The sequence below is a fragment of the Oryctolagus cuniculus genome, chromosome 7 (genome assembly GCF_964237555.1).
Source record: "Oryctolagus cuniculus chromosome 7, mOryCun1.1, whole genome shotgun sequence".
NCBI lineage: Eukaryota > Metazoa > Chordata > Mammalia > Lagomorpha > Leporidae > Oryctolagus > Oryctolagus cuniculus.
In genome coordinates this window covers 161,272,721-161,291,333 of record NC_091438.1, presented here as the reverse complement: position 1 = coordinate 161,291,333, position 18,613 = coordinate 161,272,721, and the positions used below count along the sequence as shown (strand labels likewise).

The following is an 18,613-nucleotide window of genomic DNA, read 5'->3' as shown; positions in this document are numbered from 1 at the left end:
GATAGGCGTGTCCCCCCGCCTGTCACTCCTGTCCACGATGGGCGTGCCCCCCCTGCCTGTCACTCCCGTCCATGATGGGCGTGTCCCTGTCACTCCCGTGCACCATGGGCGTGCCCCCCGCCCGTCACTCACGTCCACCATGGGCGTGTCTGGCGGCTTCTCCTGCTTCTCCTCCTTCAGCTTCTTGCCTTTCTTCACCAGCCTCTTGGGCACCCTCGAGTCCTCCCCGAGCATCAGCTCCCTGGGAAGAGCCGCGGGCGCAGGTGAGCGGGGCTCAGGCCGCGCGGGCGGCCCCGGCGGAGCCCCGCAGCCCACCTGTGGCCCCAGTAGGCCTGCTTCAGGTTGTCGTAGTAGGGGATGTCGATGTCGTCGATCTCCCAGGTGCACTGGTCGTAGGGCAGGTCTTTCCACTTGATCAGGTAGTGCACGTCCCCCTTTTTGTCGAAGCTGCAAGACCGAGTGAGGAGCCGGGTCGCTCGGGGCCAGCTCCCTCCCTTCCTCAGCCCGGCCTCCTGCAGCCCCTGGTCCCGCCACCAGAGGGCGCTGCCCAGCTCCACCACCTCACGGTGACGAGGACCCCGCCACGTGGGGGTCAGTGCTCAGCAAGACGCGCGCCTAGGTCCTCGGGCCCTCCTTCCAGGGCCACGAGCACCGGGAGCCCCCATTAGGACCCCGGGCCCGCCCGCCCGGTGAGCATGTTCGGCCAGTCTCCCTCCCCTGGCCGCGGCCCGCACCTGTGGTTCAGGATCCGGTGCACCATCATCCACTCGGGCTTGACGCCGTAGCGGTAGAAGCGCTCCTCCATCTTGGCGTACACGGGGTCCTTGTTCTTCCTCTTCTCGCTCTTGCCGTCCTCGTCCCCGGAGCCGTAGTCGAAGGGCGGCGGCTCGTCCATGTCATTCTTCCTTTGGTAGTTGCGATACATCACCGTGTGGTAGAGCTCCAGCTGCAAAGAGCAGAGGTCACAGGGCGGGAGGGGCGGCGGCCGCCAGGGCCCCACCGGAGGGCCCAGGCCCCCCCCCCCCCCCGGCCCCTGAGCCTTAGCCCGGCTCACCTGGAGCTCCTTCACCCAGGAGCAGTGCCAGTAGGAGAGCCCCGCCCACTTGACGAAGAACTCCCTCTCGGGGATGCCCTCCAGGGGCTTGGGCCGGGGGGCGCCTGGCTCCACGTCGGGTCCCGGCAGGCCCACCACGAAGGGGGCGGGGGGCTCTGTCCACCGCCAGTGCAGGATCCGCTGGACTTTGCCCTTCAGCGGGGGACACTGCGGACAGAGGGGCGTCCCCAAGCGGTCAGGCCTCAGGCGCAGGACCCCGCCCTACGGCCGTCACACAGGCTCCCTCCGACAGGCTGCGCTGTCCCCACGTCCTTGGGAGCCCACATGTGTGCGCACACAGGAGACGGGCAACGTGGGCCCCACACTCCCGACAGTGAACCGGGTAGCACCTGGCGGTCCTGGACCACGGTGGGACAAGGAGCCCGTGGGTGCGACACAGGGCAGCACAGCAGGCAACAGAACCCCAGACGTGGACGCGCCCTGCCCGTGGGTCTTCTCCCCCCGGGAATGTCACCGCTCACGCTGACCCACGGACACAAGGGACCACCTCTGGGCAGGGACTCACCGCGGCCCCATCCCCCCCTCCCCAGGCTCCCTGATGGGTGCTAGGGCCCCAGGGAGTTGCTGCCTGGCGAAGATGAGGAATCCTCCGGCCACAGCACCCTCCCTGGAGCCCTCCAGGCTGGGACGACCACTTAGGGAGACAGCTCTGGGAGGCGGGTCAGCCCGCCGCTGCCTGCCCCGGGTCCGAGGATAAAGGCCTCCTCCTCCAAGGAAAGCCCGCCCCTCACTCCACCTCCCAGGCCGCGGTGGGCTTCAGATCGCAGGCGGACCTCCTCCCCAGGACCTCTGTGGGTTCCAGGACGCACAGAAGGCTGCACCCTCAAAAGGGGCCCCCCAAGGAGCCCCACACAGGCACAGACACGCATGCGCACACAGGCACACACACGACACACAACACGAGCCCAGAGGCACAGGGTGACGGAGAGCCAGCCTGGCCCAGTCCAGAACCCGGATGGAGGGGGTGGGGTGGGGCCTGGGGGGCACAAACTGAGGCCAGGACCCCCACCCTCTCAGCACCCCCAGCCTCGGGGCAGGAAGGGCCAGGGCTGCTCCAGGCCCAGGGCTGAACGGACAGCTGGGCAAGTCACTGCCCCCTCTGAGCCTCCAGTTTCCCAGTGAAGCCGCCTGGTACTCGAGGGAGCCCCAGGGGGCGAAGGCAGCGCCGGGCCCAGAAAGGACGCGGCTCTCTGGCCTCGCTGGGCAAGCTCTGGCCCTGATGTCAGCGTCACCGCCACCGGCCTCTTATAGGGCAGAAAGGGTCTTCGGGCCCAGGTAAGGCGGCGGGCGGGGAGAGACCTGCGGGCCGGGGGGTGAGGGCGGGGCCTCGGCCCGCGGCGGGGGGCGGGGTCTTGGTGGGCGGGGCGTTCGGCGCGGGGCGGGGCGGGCAGAACACTCACAGTACAGCGCGGGCAGAGCCATTCACCGTTTGGGATCTCGGGCAGCGGCGGGTTGAGGCAGTGCAGGTGGTAGGAGGAGGGGCAGGCGTCGCAGCAGAGCAGCTCGCCGCCGTCCTTGCACACGCGGCAGAACTCCATGTGGTCGTCCTCCTCCTCCTCGCAGCCGCCCTCCTCCTCCTCGTCCTCGTCGTCCTTGGGCTCCCACTGGATCCCCTCCTTCTCCTGCAGGGGGGGCAGAACCCAGGTGGAGGCACGGGGCGGGGTGCCCTCCACCGCCGCCGGGGTCCTGGCTCCTCTCCTCCACGCCACGCCCCGCGGTGGGCAGGCAGGGGCAGGGGAGCCAGGCGCTGGCCTCAGCCTCCACGCCCCGCCCCGCAGTGGGCAGGCAGGGGCAGGGGAGCCAGGCGCTGGCCTCAGCCTCCCCGAGCCCAGGGCCTCCGCCCCGCGGTGGGCAGGCAGGGGCAGGAGAGCCAGGCGCTGGCCTCAGCCTCCACGCCCCGCCCCGCAGTGGGCAGGCAGGGGCAGGGGAGCCAGGCGCTGGCCTCAGCCTCCCCCAGCCCAGGGCCTCCGCCTGGCTTACACAGTGCGGGCAGCTCCACTTGCCCTCGGGAGCCTTCTCCAGCTCTGGGTCGAGGCAGACGAGGTGGTAGGCCCTGGGGCAGGTGTCACACAGGATGATCTCCCCTCCCTGCTGGCACACTTCACAGTAGTCCTGGTGGTCCGTCTCGTAGCCATCACCGTCGTCAACTGGGGCGCAGGGAGAGGCAGTTACGGAGGGCCTCGTCCCCACCTCCAGTAGCAGCCATTTCCACCTCCCTAGGCCAGCCTGGCACAGAGCAGGTGCTTAATGGATGATGGACGGGTGATGGATGGATGACGGATGCGTGGGAGGATGAATGATTGAGTGATGGGATGGATGAATAGACGGGTGGGTGGGTAGGTGACGGATATAAGATGGATGATTGGTGATGGTGGGTAGAGGATGGATGGATGGATGGATGGGTTGTTGGGTGGACGGATGGGTGGATGGATGTATGGATGGGTCGTTGACTGGATGGATAATGGGTGGATGGATGAATGGATGGGTTGTTGGGTGGATGATGGATAATGAATAGATGGAGGACTGGATGGATGGTGGTGGGTGGATGCATGGATACAAGGGTATATGGATAACTGAGTGATGGATGGACGCATGAGTGGATGAGTAACGGGGTGATGGATGGATGGGTGGGTGGATGGATGGATGGGTCATTGGGTGGACAGATGGGTGGATGGATGTATGGATGGACACATGAGTGGATGGATAATGGATAGATGGATGGATGGATGGGTCATTGGGTGGATGGATGGATGGATGGATAATGGATGGTGGATGGACGGATGGGTGGGTGGATGGACACATGAGCGGATGGATAATGGGTGGATGGATAGATGGATGGGTGGATGGGTCATTGGGTGAATGGATGGATGGATAATGGATGGTGGATGGGTGGACGGATGGATGGATGGGTCATTGGGTGGATAATGGGTGGACGGATGGATGGACGGATGGGCAGATAGGGTGCACAAATGATGGGGGAACGATTGTGACAGTAAAAGGGTAGCGACGGATAGAAAGGAAGGGGTAGGGGTGAGTAGATGGAGAAATGAATGGAAGGAAACAATGAAGCGGGTGGGTAGAGGGGGGTGCACGAGCGGATGGTAGGTGAGGGTAAAAAGTGCTTCCTTCCAGCCGCCACCTGCCAGGGAGAGTGCCCGGGGCGGCACACACCACGGGTTCTCCTGTGGCAGAGACCAGGCCGGGTGAGGGGCAGCACGGGGAGCAAGAGAGACCCAGGCCTGAGGCTGCCCTCCCCCTGCGTCCCCAGGGGCCTCTGGACCCTCCACGCCCTCCCGGCAGTCCTACTCCTCTTCTTCTTGCGCCTCCTCTTGCTCTTCTTGCCCAGGGCTGCAGAGCACTCGGAGCGCACGGAGGAGCTGTGGATGCTGGCGCTGTCGAAGTCCGACTCCTCCCGCTCCTCCTCCTCACTCTGTGGGGCAAGGGGGGGGGCACCTGAGCCCGAGGCCTGCTCCAGGGGCTCAGCCCCGGGCCTTTGCTGGCCTGGGCAGAGAGGAGGCCCGGGAAACAGTGCTTCCTGTGGGTTATCTCAGCCCAGACCCTGGCCTCGGAACCTCACGCCACAGCCCAGCCCACCCAGCCAGCCTCACGTCCCACCACCCTCCCGGGCTCTCCCACCCCTCCATCCAGCCAAACTCCTACACACCCCTCAAGGCATGGCTAAGGACATCTCCCCCAAGAAGCCCTCCTAGATCTCTCCTAAGGGGACCCCCAGCGCCGTTCACGCCAGGGCCGCCCCCTGCTGGTGCACCGTTGCCTCCCTCCCTCAGGAGCATGCCTGCCGTGGCCGGGCAGAGGACCTGGCACTGAGGAGGTGCTCAGCGAACTGAGTAAGAACCGAGCGGGGCCCACAGCCCCAGGCACAGCCACTCCTGCTCCTCGCTCCCTCCAGAGTAGCTCACTCCAGCCCTGGTCCTGGCCGCTACATTAGTGACAGCAGGCTTAGGCTGCTGGGACATGGGCTTAGGATCTGAGCCTGGGGCCAGAGCTGGCTCTGGAGTGGAGGGTGGTCCTGCCTCCACATCCACTCCCGAACCCCTGCCTGGTGGCCAGGTCCCATCAGGCTGCAGAAGAGCCAGCAGGTTGCCCAGCAGTGGGCAGCAGGAGCCAACCGAGCTCCCAGATCAGCAGGACAGACCAGAGACAGCTCCCTGCCCGGAGTCCAAGCTAGAGGGGCCTTTGGAAGATCTAGTCTAGGGACAAGTGCTTTGGCACAGTAGGTAAAGCCGCCGCCTGCAGTGCCGGCATCTCATGTGGGCACCAGTTCTAGTCCCAGCTGCTCCACTTCCGATCCAGCTCTCTGCTGTGGCCTGGGACGGCAGTGGAAGAGGCCCAAGTCCTTGGGCCCCTGCACCCACGTGGGAGACCCAGAGGAAGCTCCTGGCTCCTGGCTTCGGGTCGGCCCAGCTCATCTGGGGAGTGACCCAGCGGATGGAAGACCCTCCCCCTTCTCTGCTTCTCTGTCACTCTGCGTTTCAAATAAATAAATCTTTTTTAAAAATGAATCTACTAAAAAAAATGAAGGATCTAGTGAGAACCCCTCAGCAGACAGACGGGGAACGGGCCCAGCAGACCGCAGGCAGGCGGAGCGGCAGGGGCAGCGTGGGCGCAGGCCCGGCGACCCAGTCCCGGCGGCCCGGCACAGGCACTCACCGAGGAGCCCTTCTTCCTCTTGGTGCCCATCCCTCCGAAGCGGAACTTGAGCCCGGCTGCCTTCTTGCCCTTGCCCTTCTTCTTGGCGTCTTTGGAGCTCTTGATCTTCTTCCTCACCCCGGGCCCTGAAAACGGGAGGCGGGCAACGCCACTGACTGGCACTTCCCTCCACCAATCAGGAGCCCTGCAAGGTGCAGCCCTTGCTCCACGTCACCCCACAAGTCGGGAGAACGGACCTGCTCTGAGGCCGGCTCTCTGCGCACTGCACGCCCCCGGCCACTCCCAGGAAGGAACCGGCGGCACCCATGGAGCTCCCACCACCCTCATGGCCTGCAGGGCCACTGAGGGCACAGCTGCCCCCCTGTGGCACAAGCCTGGGCCCCTGGAGGGATGTCCTGGGGCTGAAAGCCCTCTGCACAGCAGGCAGCCTCCCCAGGCTGGGACAGCGCTGGCACCACCCACGGCTGTCCCCAAGGCTGCCTGTGTGGAGCTGGCCTCAGAGCAATGAGCCACAGGGGGAGTGGCGACCCCCGCAGCCCAGCCTGCCGCCAGGGAAGGTGGGGGCCGGAACGCGGCTCACACCCTGCAGAGGGAGCCTCGCCCCAGGCCCTCCTCCGGCCGCACCGCACGCAGGGATGCGGAGCCGAGAACCCAGCTGCACCCTGGGAAATCTGTCTCAATTGTCCAAGCTCTGAGCAGGCAGCTCAGGGAACTGAAAGCCCAGAGCCCAAGAGCAGAGAAATCAAGGCAGCTGGGCAGGTGGGCCAGGCGGAGAGGCCCTCCTGCAGCCCCAGGCACCGGGAGAGGCTGGGCCAAGGGGCAGGCTCTGAGGGGTGACACCTGGCCACCAGGTGCCCTCAGAGATCTGGCATCCCAGCATCGATCCAGGAGCCAACACCCCTTGGGGCCAAAACACAAGGTCACCAGAGCCCTCCCTCGGCTCCCATCAAGCCCACGTCAGAGCATCCAGAAGGGTGAGGTGCTGCCGACCCCACCACGGGGGCCCTGGGAAGGGCGGGGGGGGTGTCGGGGGGCGGGGCGTGCGTGCCTCCAACCCCCACGAAGCCAAAACTTCCAGCCAGGGACCTTTCTTCCCAGGGCATTCCAGTGCCAGAGGCCCTGCCTCCCCCGACGCCCACCACTGAGCCCCACTCCTGGACTCCCTGGGAAGCCGGCCTGACCACACCGCTCCCTGCTCCAAACTCCTTTGCATTTCCAGAACGCTAAAGCCCCAGGGACAGGGACTTGCGCGCCCAGGGCCCTGGAGAAGGACCCTGCACAGAGCAGGTGCTCAGGCGAGAGTGGCCAGTCCTAGCCCTGGGCTCCTCGGACTCCAAAGCCTGCAACTCCCAACAGCCAGGGTGTCCCCTGCCGCCTCCCAGGCCCTCTGCTGGACAGGCAGAGACTTCCCAGCGTTCCGCCCGCATCAGCTCAGCCCAAAAGACAGGCAGAGCAGAAGTCGCGGTGCCACGCCGCTGCCGAGAAAGGGCTGCCGGCCCCAGGTCACGGAGAGCACCGGGTCCCCTGCGAGGCGGCCCCGGCTGCCCTGGGTCTCCCTGGGGAGGAGCTCTGCGAGGCAGGGCTCAGGGCCTTACCCTTGCCCTCCTTGGTCTTGGCCTTGCGGATGGGCACAGGCTGGGGCACCTGCTGGGGGCTGATGGCCAGCGGAGGGGCGATGGTGACCGTCTCCACAGCCGCAGCCACTGCCGCTGCCGCCGCCGCCGCCGAGCTGCCCTTGAAGGGGTTGTTGGCGCTGAACTCCCGCCACTTGGCGCCCAGGACGGTCATCATCTTGGACATGGGGATCTTGGGGTTCTTCTTGGCGATGAGCGGCCTGTGGCGGTGGGCAGGAGGGTGAGGGCAGGGCCCAGCCCTTCTCCCACACCTGCGTGCTCGGGCTCTGGCACTGGCCTCGGGTGCCCCATCCCATCCCAGCCAGCCTGAGGGACGCCACACTGACTCAAGGCTCCCGGGGCAGACGGGACCCACCGGCCCCTCCCACCGGCTCTGCCTGTCACCCAGGGGAGGCGCAGACGCCCGGCCCCCTGCCCACCGGAGGAACTGGCTGAAGGCCTTGTAGTTGGTCAGCGTGTGGTAGTCCTCCTCCGAGAACAGGTAGTCCACGTCGTCCAGGCCCCACTCGGCCATCAGCTGCCCCGAGGACTTGGGCTCCTGCAGACACAGGGGCCAGGGGTGAGGGTCCTGCGAGGGGAGGGCTTGTGTCTGCCACACAGTTAGGGCAGAGCTCACCTGCCAGCCCCCGCTGGGGGACCTCCCGCCTGCTCGCAGGGCCAACGCTGAATGCGAGGGCTGGGGGTCCTGTGTGGGCCCAGAACCCACGCTTCCAGCTGCAGGAAGCGGACTTGGACGGCAGGACCGACAGCAGCTTCAGGATGGGAGAGGAAACGCCCCTGGGGAGGGCAGGGCTGAAGGGGAACGAGGCCTCCCCCACGCCCCGGGAGGGGACAGGCCACTGCCAGGCTCCGGTGACAGGAAGGGGCATCTGGCCAGCTGGGGGCGGGGCCCTGAGAAGGCCTCTCAGCCACTGCTTCACCTTCAGGAAGCCGGGAGCCATGTGACGTCACAGGGACACCCACTGAGCCCTCAAGAGGGTCAGCCTGGGGGTCTGCTGACCACAAAGCCCTAAGCTGACCGTGACCGACAGGGAGACACTGGCTAGAGCGCTGCATCCACTCTACTCCTCGCCACATACTGGCGGTGACCACGAGGTGGACAAGCTGGTTAAGCTCCCTATGGCTCAGTTTTCCTCTCTGGAAAATGGGGAAATGGCCCTGGCGCTCAGAGCAGGGATCCATCGCTGTGGCAGCCACCTGGCACCCAACCCTCTCCCTCACTCCCCCTCACACCCACCTCTTCCCGGTAGCCCCAGCCTCTGGTCCATGAAGCCACTTCCGCCCCTCCTGGGTCAGAGCCCGTGGTCAGAGTGGTCATGTGACGTGGGGCAGTCCAGTCAAGGGGACAGTGGGGTGACCTGGTCTCGCTCCCGCCAGACAGGGCTGAGAGCCCCAAACTGCTCAGCACGCATTCCCAGCCGTGAGCGTGCCGGCCTCAACCCAGAGCTGACCCCACAGAGGAAAGAGAATGATCCGAGGGTCCCACCACCCAGAAGCCCCCAGCCTCTCAACCCTCCCGAACCCCTTTACCACCTAAGCCGCCGGAGCTGGGCTTTCTGCCGTGGCAACAGAGGGCTGCCCGGCGGAACACAGCGTCGCCCTGGGCCCCCAGCCCCTGGGCTGAGAACCAGGCCTGCCCGACCAGCACCGCAGGAGGACAGCAATGCCAGTTCCTGGACAGTCCTGAAAGGTCCCCACGTGGGACCCCTCCTGCGGCTGACCGGTCCCCACGACTCGCACAGCCATTCCTGAAGGCACATGGCCCGGCGTCCCCACGCAGGTGCAGAGCCCAGCGTGCGAGTGGCAGACGCCGCCCCTGGACTGCTCACTGAGGTTCGTCTCACAGCTGTCAGCCCCCCAGTCCCCAGTCACAGCCGACTCTCACACACCCACCCAGTACCCCGACCACTCGGCGCCGCCCTCCACCCACAGGCACCGTGCGAAGGTTTACACAGCCGGCGTCTGCAAGTCCACGGCCGGCCCACACTGAGCCTCTGCCCGTCCCTGCCGAGACCTGGGCTCGGTCCACACCACTCCCCACGCTGGCAGGAAGGGGCTTCTCCCAGGGTCCCTCGCGTCTGCCCCGTGCTCAGGGGCACCCCGGAGGCTTGCTCAGGAACCAAGCTCCCTGCCCGCCACAAACCCCGCTGTCCAACGCAGCTTGCGGCAGAGACTCCATTTGTGGTCTCACTTTCCAGATTGTTCCAAGCAAGAGGTTCCTGACACTGAACTTGGGCTTGCCCTCACGCCATCACTCTCCCAGGAACAGCTGCACGCGTGTGCAGTTGGGCTGTGGCTCCCGCCACGTCCTCCCAGATCCCCCCGGCGTGACCTCCAATACTCTCTGAGACACCCGACTACAGCACCTCTAATGAAGTGGCCTCCGACATCCGGGGCAAGCACACGCGTGCACACGCGTGCACACGCGTGCACACACATGCCACACAGCTCCCGGGAGGGCGTTACCTTCAAGCATCCATCGTCGTTCTCCTCCTCCTCCTCTTCCTTCCGTTTTCGCTTGGCTTTTTTCTCCCTCTTGTCCTTGAGTTTCTTCTTCTTCTTCTTATTAGGGGAGTAGTCGCTGCCCTCACTCTCCGACTTCTCTTCCAGATCCTCCTCGTTCTCCGACAGCTCGTCATGGCTCCCCTGGAAGAGGAGGGGGCGCGGTGAGGGGCCAGCGGCCCCAAGAAGATAAAGTCCTGGTCAATCCATCGACGCCCCCCTGCAGCAACCCGCGGCTCACAGCCCAGCCCTGACACCCAGCCACAGGGCCACCCTGGGGCCAGCACAACTCAAGGTCTCGTGCTCAGAGGCCTCCTTTGCCAGGCAAGCCCAGCTCAGCCTGCTCAGACACCCCTGGAGCGAGCTCAGGTCCTGCTCCACTCACGACCCACTGCCGAGGGATGCTGAGATTAAAAAAAAAAAGATTTATGTATTTGAAAGGCAGAGTTACAAAGAGAGAAAGAAAGAGAGAGGGAGGGAGAGAGAGCTTCCATCTGCTGGTTCACTCCCCAGATGGCTGCGATGAGCAGGGGTGGCCAAGCCAAAGCCAGGAGCCTGGAACTCCATCCGGGTCTCCCACATGGCTGGAGGGGGCCCAGGCGCTCGGGCCATCATCTGCTGCATTGCCAGGCTCACTAGCTGGGAGCTGGATTAGAAGTGGAGCAGCCGAGACTCGAACTGGCATCCAGACGGAATGCTGGGTGCCACAGGCGGCTTAACCCGCTGCACCACAGCGCCGGCCCCAGCGCTGAGAGTTTACCCAGTGCCACGTGACAGGACGTGAAGCCAGGAGGGCGTGATGCCCAGAGTCGAAAGGCAAAGTGCACAGGAGAACCCTGAGCAGCGGGAGATCCGGCACCGTGTGGCCGCCTGGGCTCCAGCACTGAGCGCTCGGCGATGCAGGCATCGATGCAGTCGCCTTTATCCCGTGAAACCCGTGACTGCCGGGGGCGCACCCCGGTTTACCGGCCTGCGAGCTCTCCAGGAGCCCACTCCCACAGTGGCCACCCTGTCTCCATACCAGACAAGGCGATCAGGCGGCCCTTCAGCTTGGCTTGCTTTAGTGCCCTGGTTCTAAGGCAGAAAGTGGCCCATTTATATGGAGATACGCTGTTTGCAGCCAGGGCCACCCCCTAGAAAGGCAGGGCCCCGGGCCTGTGGGAGAGGCTGGCACCCGGGGCTTGGCATCCTTGTGGTTGCTATTAGCTGTTCTCAAGATGAGCAAAGAGAGGGCTGGGAAGAGATGCAGACAGAACAGAAAAGCAAGCTTAGAAAGAGCAGTGGGGTAGAGGGAGGCACGGGGGGTGCGGGGCAGGGGCCTGGAAGGGGGAGAGAAGAGGAGAATGGGGGGCAGCGAGGGTGGCAGGGTCCCCCCTGGAGAACCTTGGGAGGCCCCTGGTCTGACCTCTGCCCTTCAGGCTATAGCACAGTTGATGACCTGCCTTTTCCCAGGAGAGGCTGCAAACAGCTGGATGAGGGTGGGCAGGGTCCCTGAGACCCAGCTGGGAAGGACCCACCACACACCCAGAGTCCCCGACTCTCCCCGCCAGCCTCCTACCTCACAAACCTCGTAAGCCCATGGCGCCCAGAGTAGCAGGCAGCCGGCAGGCAGCGGCAGGAGCAGAGCCCCCCTGGTAAGCCCATGGTGCCCAGAGTAGCAGGCAGCCGGCAGGCAGCGGCAGGAGCAGGGCCTCCCTGGTTCTCCTGTGTGCCGTTTCCCGGAATATTGACTCAATCATGCAGGGCCCCGGGGCAGCTCCCAGCCCAGACACTGCCTGAGCCTGGCCCAGAACTGGTGGCGATTCAGGGTCCCAGGCCACAGAGCCCAGGCTCTGCCTCAGACCTTTCGGGAGATGGGGGTCAGGCAGGGATGTCCATCTTCCCCAGGGTATCAGAGCTCCGCTCCTGGAGAGGCCTGAGAGACAGGATCTACCCGGCTCTCACCCCAGCAAAGGGACGGATGGGAAGAGGGGCCCACTGTGGCGTTCAGCACCATGGACAGGGGCTGATGGAGGAGGCCGCCCAACGGGCAGACCTGCAAACCTGCCAGGGAGGAGGCTGGAGCAGCCACGGCCGATTCCCACGTGGTCTGTCTGTGGGTCCTAGGGCTCCCCAGAGAGGCACTGCCACTTGTGAGCCTAGGAACTGGGCAAATCAGCTTCCTCCGTGACCCAGGAGATCACGTGGGAAGAGACCTTGAACATTCCGACACCAGAGAAAGCCAAGCACAGAGAAACCGTGCTCAGAGACGGACGCAGCCTGGTGAGGGCCAGGCCTTGGCACCACGCCCTGGGCAGGGAACTCGTCCAAGCCACAGCAGCCCTCTGCCCCCAGCAACGCCAAGGCCACGCCCAGACACGAGGCACCCGTGCTCGGCTCTCAGCCAGTCCATCTCTGCTGGATGCCACAGATACAGCCAGGAAAGTGACCCTGCCCACAAAGCGCAGGAAGTGACCCAGCCTCACCCACAGCGTTCCCCAAAACTGGAACCGACTGGGGCAGATTGCACCGAAGTGCCTGTGGACAGTGGCACAACTGGGACAAGAAGGGGCTGTGGTGGTGACACCTCGGGACCGTGACCCCAGCACCTGATGGGAAGCAGGCAGGGCCTCGTCCCAGGGTGCAGCAGAGGCAGAGGGAGAGGAGGGCGGGGCGAGGGAAACAGGGACGGCGCCTCCGGCAGACTGTGCTGTCTGGCAGGAGCCACGGGTGTGCACAGTGGAAGGGGGCGGGGCCAGGCTGGCAGGAGCGCTGAGTGGGGAATGGGAGGACGGAGATCCTCGGAAGGAACGGGCTACAGCCAGGGCACCGCAGCCTCCCCTCTCCCCCGCAGCGGCCTACCCGGGGCTCAGTCCACTGGGGCAGTCGTGGCTCTCCCTCCTAGGTCTGCCTGCGCTGAGACAAAAGCTCTGATTCCCCAAGGCCCCCAGCCCACATCCCCGTCCTGATCCTCAGCCTTCATCAAGCGGAGCCCACGCCCACGGCACCGGGCGCCCGAGCCCGCCCTCCCCACACGCCCAGCCGAGGGTGGGCAGCAGGACTCTGCAGCCTGCAGCTGCTCCAACACTTCTAGAACGGGGCCTCGCTCTCACTGTGGTTTCCAAATCTCTCCTTGCAGAGAAAGAGGGTGGGGGTGGCGGACGGGGACGCTGCAAACCACTCTGAGGTCGACTCGCGGAGTGACCCACAGGAGGGACCCGTGGGGGCACAGGGTCCCATCGAGAGGCGCCGAGAAGGGAGGAGACCCACAGGCAGGAGCAAAGGAGCTGCCCCAGACCTGAACCTCGTGGAGGGGAGCTGTGGGCCGAGCTCCATTCGCAGGGCGACACCCAGGCCCAGACCAGGAATTCCCGAACAGCCCCTAACAGAGCTCCTGGCCGCCTGGAGCCAGGCACGGAAGCAACCACACGAGCCGCGGCTGTGACAACCGGGACGACAGTCGGGCCTTCGACCTTGGCACTGTCCTTCCCGCTACGGCCACCCTGGGCAGGAATGGGGGGGACGCGCCAGTAGGCGCCGCCGGCAAAGCTGCCATAGACTCGGCCCCCAGGCTGCGTGCGAGGAGGTGGGGGCAGGCAGGAGGGGCCTCTGCTGTGAGGCCCCCAGCCCCACGGAGGGCACAGACCACGGCCCTGGGGACGCGGCGCGGGCAGTCCCCACCGCCCTTCCTCCGTCTCAGCTCCATAGATGTTTCTGGATCCAGGCCTCCGTCTCCGTCTCCCTCTCCCTCCCCCCACCCTCCACACTCAACGCCAATGTCGCATCACCCGAAAAAAGGAGGCACCAGAACTCAGACAGAGAGTCTGGGGTCCTTCAAGATGGAGAGGCGAAAAGAAAGAATGAAACAGGAGCCTTCCATTCACCAGGGTTATAAACAGTTATAATCTGGCGCTGAATAATTGGTTGCTATGGCAACCGCTGCAGTACAGGTGGAGATCATTCCCCCCCTGCACGCGGGGGGCTGACAAGGAGGCTCATCTACATATGCTCAGGTTCTGGCTGCAGCCCGGTCATTATGTAAATCAAGATCCACTCCGAGCTGCCCACGCCCCCAGCTGCTGCCCGGGCCACCTGTCAGAGGGGGAAACCACCCGGCCCCTGTCCTGGGACCCTGAATCTGGCCCTCGGGCTGCCGCAAGCTCGGGACCCCTGGCACCTGACAGCCCGACACGGCCAGGCTCTCAGGGACACAGGGGAGGGGCAGCCACGGGCCCAAGGTCATCTCGGGGCCGCCTGGGTTCCACCGGTCACCTGGAGGCCTCCTGTCCACCACGGCCCTGGATGTCTTTTGAGATCGGGCATCGCTTCTCGGCAGAGAGGAAGGAGGGGATGGACGGAAAGGAGGGAGGGTGGGGAGGAAGGCGGGCGTGGGGGAGAGACCGGGAGGGAGGCAGAGGACAGCAGAGACGCTGGGAATGAAGGAAGCAGGGTCCAGCCGGGGGAGAGCCAGAGAGCACGCCCGAGGCCCTGCGAGGGACAGACAGCCAAGAGCCCGAGACGGAGGAGCCCAGACAAAGGCAAGAACACGTCCGAGAAGGCCTGCGTCGGCCAGAGAAGGCAAGAACACTGAGAACGAGAGAGAGGTGGGACCACAACGCGAGGCCACCGCCCCCACCCCGGTCCCGCCTCTGTCCAGAGACCGCCCGGCAACCAGGCTGCTTCCTGACCGGGGTACGGCCCAGCCCTGCGCCCAAAACGGAGGGAGAGCACAGCCAGGCCTGCCTGGGGGTGTGGCAGGGGGAGGGGCAGACGTGCACCTGCTGTGCCCCCACATCTGCACGTGAGAACTGGGCAGACCCAGCCCGAGCCGAGACCTGAGGCCCAGCTGGCCCCGCCCCTCTCTGCCGCCCACGCAGTCTCCATAGAAGAAGTCGCCAGGACAGAAACACCAAGGAGGCCTGGGCAGGGGGCGCCTGAGCAGGAAGTCCTGTCCTTGTCACCAAGCCCCAGCCCCCAGAGCCCGAGTCTGAGGGTGGCGGCGGCAGCGGCAGCAGAACAAAATTTCAGACTCAACCAAAACACCCGGCACCTGCAAGGCGGGGCCCAGCACGCAGCCTGAGGGGCCAGGGGAGGTATCCGCAGTGGAGGGGGCAGGGAGCTGCAGCAGGGGATTCAAGGACCCCCCTGTGTCAAAGGCACCTGGTTCCATGGGGAGCTTCTAGGCCTGGAGTCCTCACGGCTCCCCTGCCTCCACTTCCCCATCTGGGCAATGGACGCAGGGAGGCTCACCCCCCACCCCGTGCCTCAGAGCATAGTCCCGCGGCAGGCAAAGCAGGCCCCCCGTGCCTGGTCTCCCTGCAGGGACCCCCAAACCCAGGTCTCCACCTGCCACACTGACCCGTGGTGGAGGGTGGGGTGTCCTGAGAACAGACATATCAATCCCAGACGCCAGGTTAGACTGAGGACAGAGCTGAGGGGCAGCAAGGCGGCCGGTGGAGGCGGGCTAGGAGCCCAGGGTCCCACCAGAGGAAGAAAGGGCGGTGCCTGGCCGGCGCCGCGGCTCACTTGGCTAATCCTCCACCTGCGGCACTGGCACACCGGGTTCTGGTCCCGGTTGGGGCGCCGGATTCTTTCCCGGTTGCTCCTCTTCCAGGCCAGCTCTCTGCTGTGGCCCGGGAAGGCAGTGGAGGATGGCCCAAGTGCTTGGGCCCTGCACCCGCATGGGAGACCAGGAGGAAGCACCTGGCTCCTGGCTTCGGATCGGCGCAGCGCGCCAGCCGTGGTGGCCATTTTGGGGGTGAACCAACAGAGGGAGGAAGACCTTTCTCTCTGTCTCTCTCTCTCTCACTGTCTAACTCTGCCTGTCAAAAAAAGAAAGGGCAGTGCCTGCACACCCACGCGGGCATGCACAGGCACACATGCACACACACATGCACACACACCTGCTGGGATAGAAGACAGCGGGGGTGGGGCCAGGGCTAGAGAGCACAGCTCTCAGGGCACAGCCCAGACCAAGGGGACTTAAGGGTGCAGACGACGGGGTTGGCGCGAGGCAGGCCCAGGAAGACGCGCAGGGGACAGGCCGGCGAGAAGGACTGACCACCAGCCTCGACGGAGCACGGAGGCAGGACTCACAGAGGTGGTTCCGGCCAGGGCAGGCGGGGCTGACACCTCCCTGCCCCCCACCTCAACAGCAGGCCCTGCCTGGGTGGCCGCTGTGGGGACCGGGGCCCCGCCCCGGCTGACGCCCACACGAGAGGAAGGAATCAGGGCACCCCGAATGCTTCTTTCCCACAGCCACCTCGCACATGAAGGTGCGCTGCTCACCCACATCTGCTCTGCCCCCAAAAATGAGGCAGGCGGGATGGGGACAGAGGACCGAGGCTCAGAGAGGCGTGGGCAGCAGCTCCCGCCCCCCCCAGCCACCACCATCTCCTCCTCCCTGGGGGTCTCCCCACTCCTGCATCCCCTGGAGCCACCAGAGAAACCCACAGAGCCGAGTCACACACGCCTTGTTCCTGTTCACACCACGCCTCTCAGTGACCCCAAGTCACTCAGGGGACAGCGTGAAGTCACTGGGGGCCGCCAGGCGTCTGCCTCGAGAGCACCCAGGAACACCCAGCAGGTGCGGCAGCCTGAGCCGGGGCCTGCTCCTCTGGGTCTTCTCCAGCCCCCCTCCCCTGCTTCCTTGTGCACTGCCTGGGGCTCCCCAGCCGCCTTCCCTGGGCTCTCCCCCAGCAAGGCTGAGTCAGGTGGGTCCCCTTGGGGCGGGCCAGCCAGGGAGGACCAGGCCTGGTCGGTGGCAAGCTGGACACGGCTGTCAGCCCTGGATCCAGATCTCAGCATGGCCACAGCCACGGGCAAGGCCCCCCTGTGCCTGCACTCCCTAGACTGTGAGGTGAGGTGCACAGCCCCACCCAGCCCTGAGTCTGCCTGGAGCCACAGAGCTCCCAAGAGCCGGGCAACTGGCACACGGGGAGGGGTGGGAGGCGGCTATTCCGAGTAGGCGGGGCTTCAGCGCCAGTGGTGCCCGTCGTCCCGGCCCACGGTTCCCGAGGCTGAGCTGCAAGATGCAGCGAGTCCCCGAAGCTCCTGCAGCCTCGGGGGGCAGCGCTCAGCCGGGCACAGCCCACCGGCCCTGGTCACAGCCTCTCCTGCCGGACGGCTCAGAACCAGAGGTGCAGGGGTCGCACGGCTTCCAGGAGAGCCGCCCTGCCCCTCGCGGCCGCCCACTTCTCCCACCTCCGCCCTCTCCATCAGGACGCAGTGAGAGGACACGGGGCAGCCAGGCGGGCAGTGAGCGGCAGCGAGGGCTGGGGCCAGGCAGCCCCCGCGCAGGACAGCCAGGCCAGGAGGGAGGACGCCTGCTGCAGAAACAGGCGCTTGGTTCTGCCAGGGAAGGGCCCCCAGACGCCGCACCCCGCACACTCAGCTCTCGCCGCCTCCCACTTGCAGGCCAGGGAGTCGGGCCCCCCCCCCCCGCCCCGGCGGCAGCGACGCGGCCCTCACCTCCTTCTTCTTCCGCTTCCCCTTGGACCTGCTCTCCTTCAGCTTCTTGGATTTCTTCTTCTTGGGGAGGCTCACGGGCTCCACAGGGAAGAAGTCCTCGAAGCCTTCAAGGCCACCATCCTCTTCCTCTGCAAGTCAGAAGGGGGGGTTACTCCTCCGCTTCCCAGGGAGGCCCCCGGCCCAGCGGCACCCAGCCAGGCCTCTGTGCCCCCCCAGACCTGTTGAGGCGGGAGACAAGGCTGTGCCTGCTCACCCCCCCCCCGCCTTCCCCTCCCCACAGGGTGGGACCACCACCCCCTGCCCCCTGCAGTAGAGCTCAGAGCCGAACCCTGACAAACCCCCTACGCAGCCTCGTCGATGCGGCTCCCAGGGAGGAGGCTGCCCCCACCCAACCACAAAGCCGCCCCGGCTGGCCCAGGGCGGGGTCACAGCCGGAGGACGGGGCCTGAACGAGGCCCCGTGCTGCACTCCTGAGGCCCGCGGCGCCTGGAAGGCAGCGCATGAACGCAGGACAGCAAGACGCTCAGCTCCTCACCCCGGGGACCGCACGGAGCTGGCCCGCCAAGTGCCGTGAGCAGAGAGGAGACCCTCCCCAGGAGGACGCCAGGGTCCTCCGTGGGTCTGACAGGACCCCCTAGTGGGGAATCAAAGACCACACTACTCCCTCCCTGATCCACTTACACACACACCCCACAGCATATGCACAGATACACACACTGGCACACACCGGCACACACACACGTACATCAGCACAGGTGCACACATAGGCACAAGGACACACACAGGTACACACCCACAGTACACACACAGGTACACACACAGCACGCACACACAGTACACACACAGTACACACACAGGTACACACCCACAGTACACACACAGGCACACACACACAGCGCACACACAGTACACACACACAGTACACACACACAGTACACACACAGGTACACACACACAGTACACACACAGGTACACACACAGGTACACACCCACAGTACACACACACAGTACACACACACAGTACAAACACAGTACACACACAGGTACACATGGATAGATGCACACATAGGCACAAGGACACACACAGGTACACACCCACAGTACACACACAGGCACACACACACAGTACACACAGGTACACACCCACAGTACACACACAGGTACACACACACAGTACACACACAGGTACACACACACAGCACACACACAGGTATACACACACAGTACACACACAGGTACACAC

The 18,613-nt window shown here is 65.4% G+C and overlaps 1 protein-coding gene across 6 annotated transcripts in view; it reads right to left on the bottom strand.

Moving 5' to 3' along the window:
• The window catches only part of CHD5 (chromodomain helicase DNA binding protein 5), a 50,223-nt gene that overhangs the window by 21,791 nt on the left and 9,819 nt on the right, over positions 1–18,613 (bottom strand). For 5 of the 6 annotated variants that reach the window (XM_070079380.1, XM_070079381.1, XM_070079383.1 and 2 more), the window contains exons 2-13: positions 17,371–17,498; positions 9,886–10,065; positions 7,839–7,957; positions 7,381–7,619; positions 5,786–5,910; positions 4,421–4,544; positions 3,095–3,261; positions 2,515–2,736; positions 1,055–1,261; positions 735–946; positions 316–447; positions 133–241 (exon numbers count right to left, since the gene is read on the bottom strand). In XM_070079380.1, the coding sequence (XP_069935481.1) occupies positions 133–241; positions 316–447; positions 735–946; positions 1,055–1,261; positions 2,515–2,736; positions 3,095–3,261; positions 4,421–4,544; positions 5,786–5,910; positions 7,381–7,619; positions 7,839–7,957; positions 9,886–10,065; positions 17,371–17,498 (1,964 nt within the window). Of the gene's footprint in view, positions 1–132; positions 242–315; positions 448–734; positions 947–1,054; positions 1,262–2,514; positions 2,737–3,094; positions 3,262–4,420; positions 4,545–5,785; positions 5,911–7,380; positions 7,620–7,838; positions 7,958–9,885; positions 10,066–17,370; positions 17,499–18,613 lie in introns of those variants that run through there. The other variant, XM_070079385.1, reaches the window with a different exon arrangement.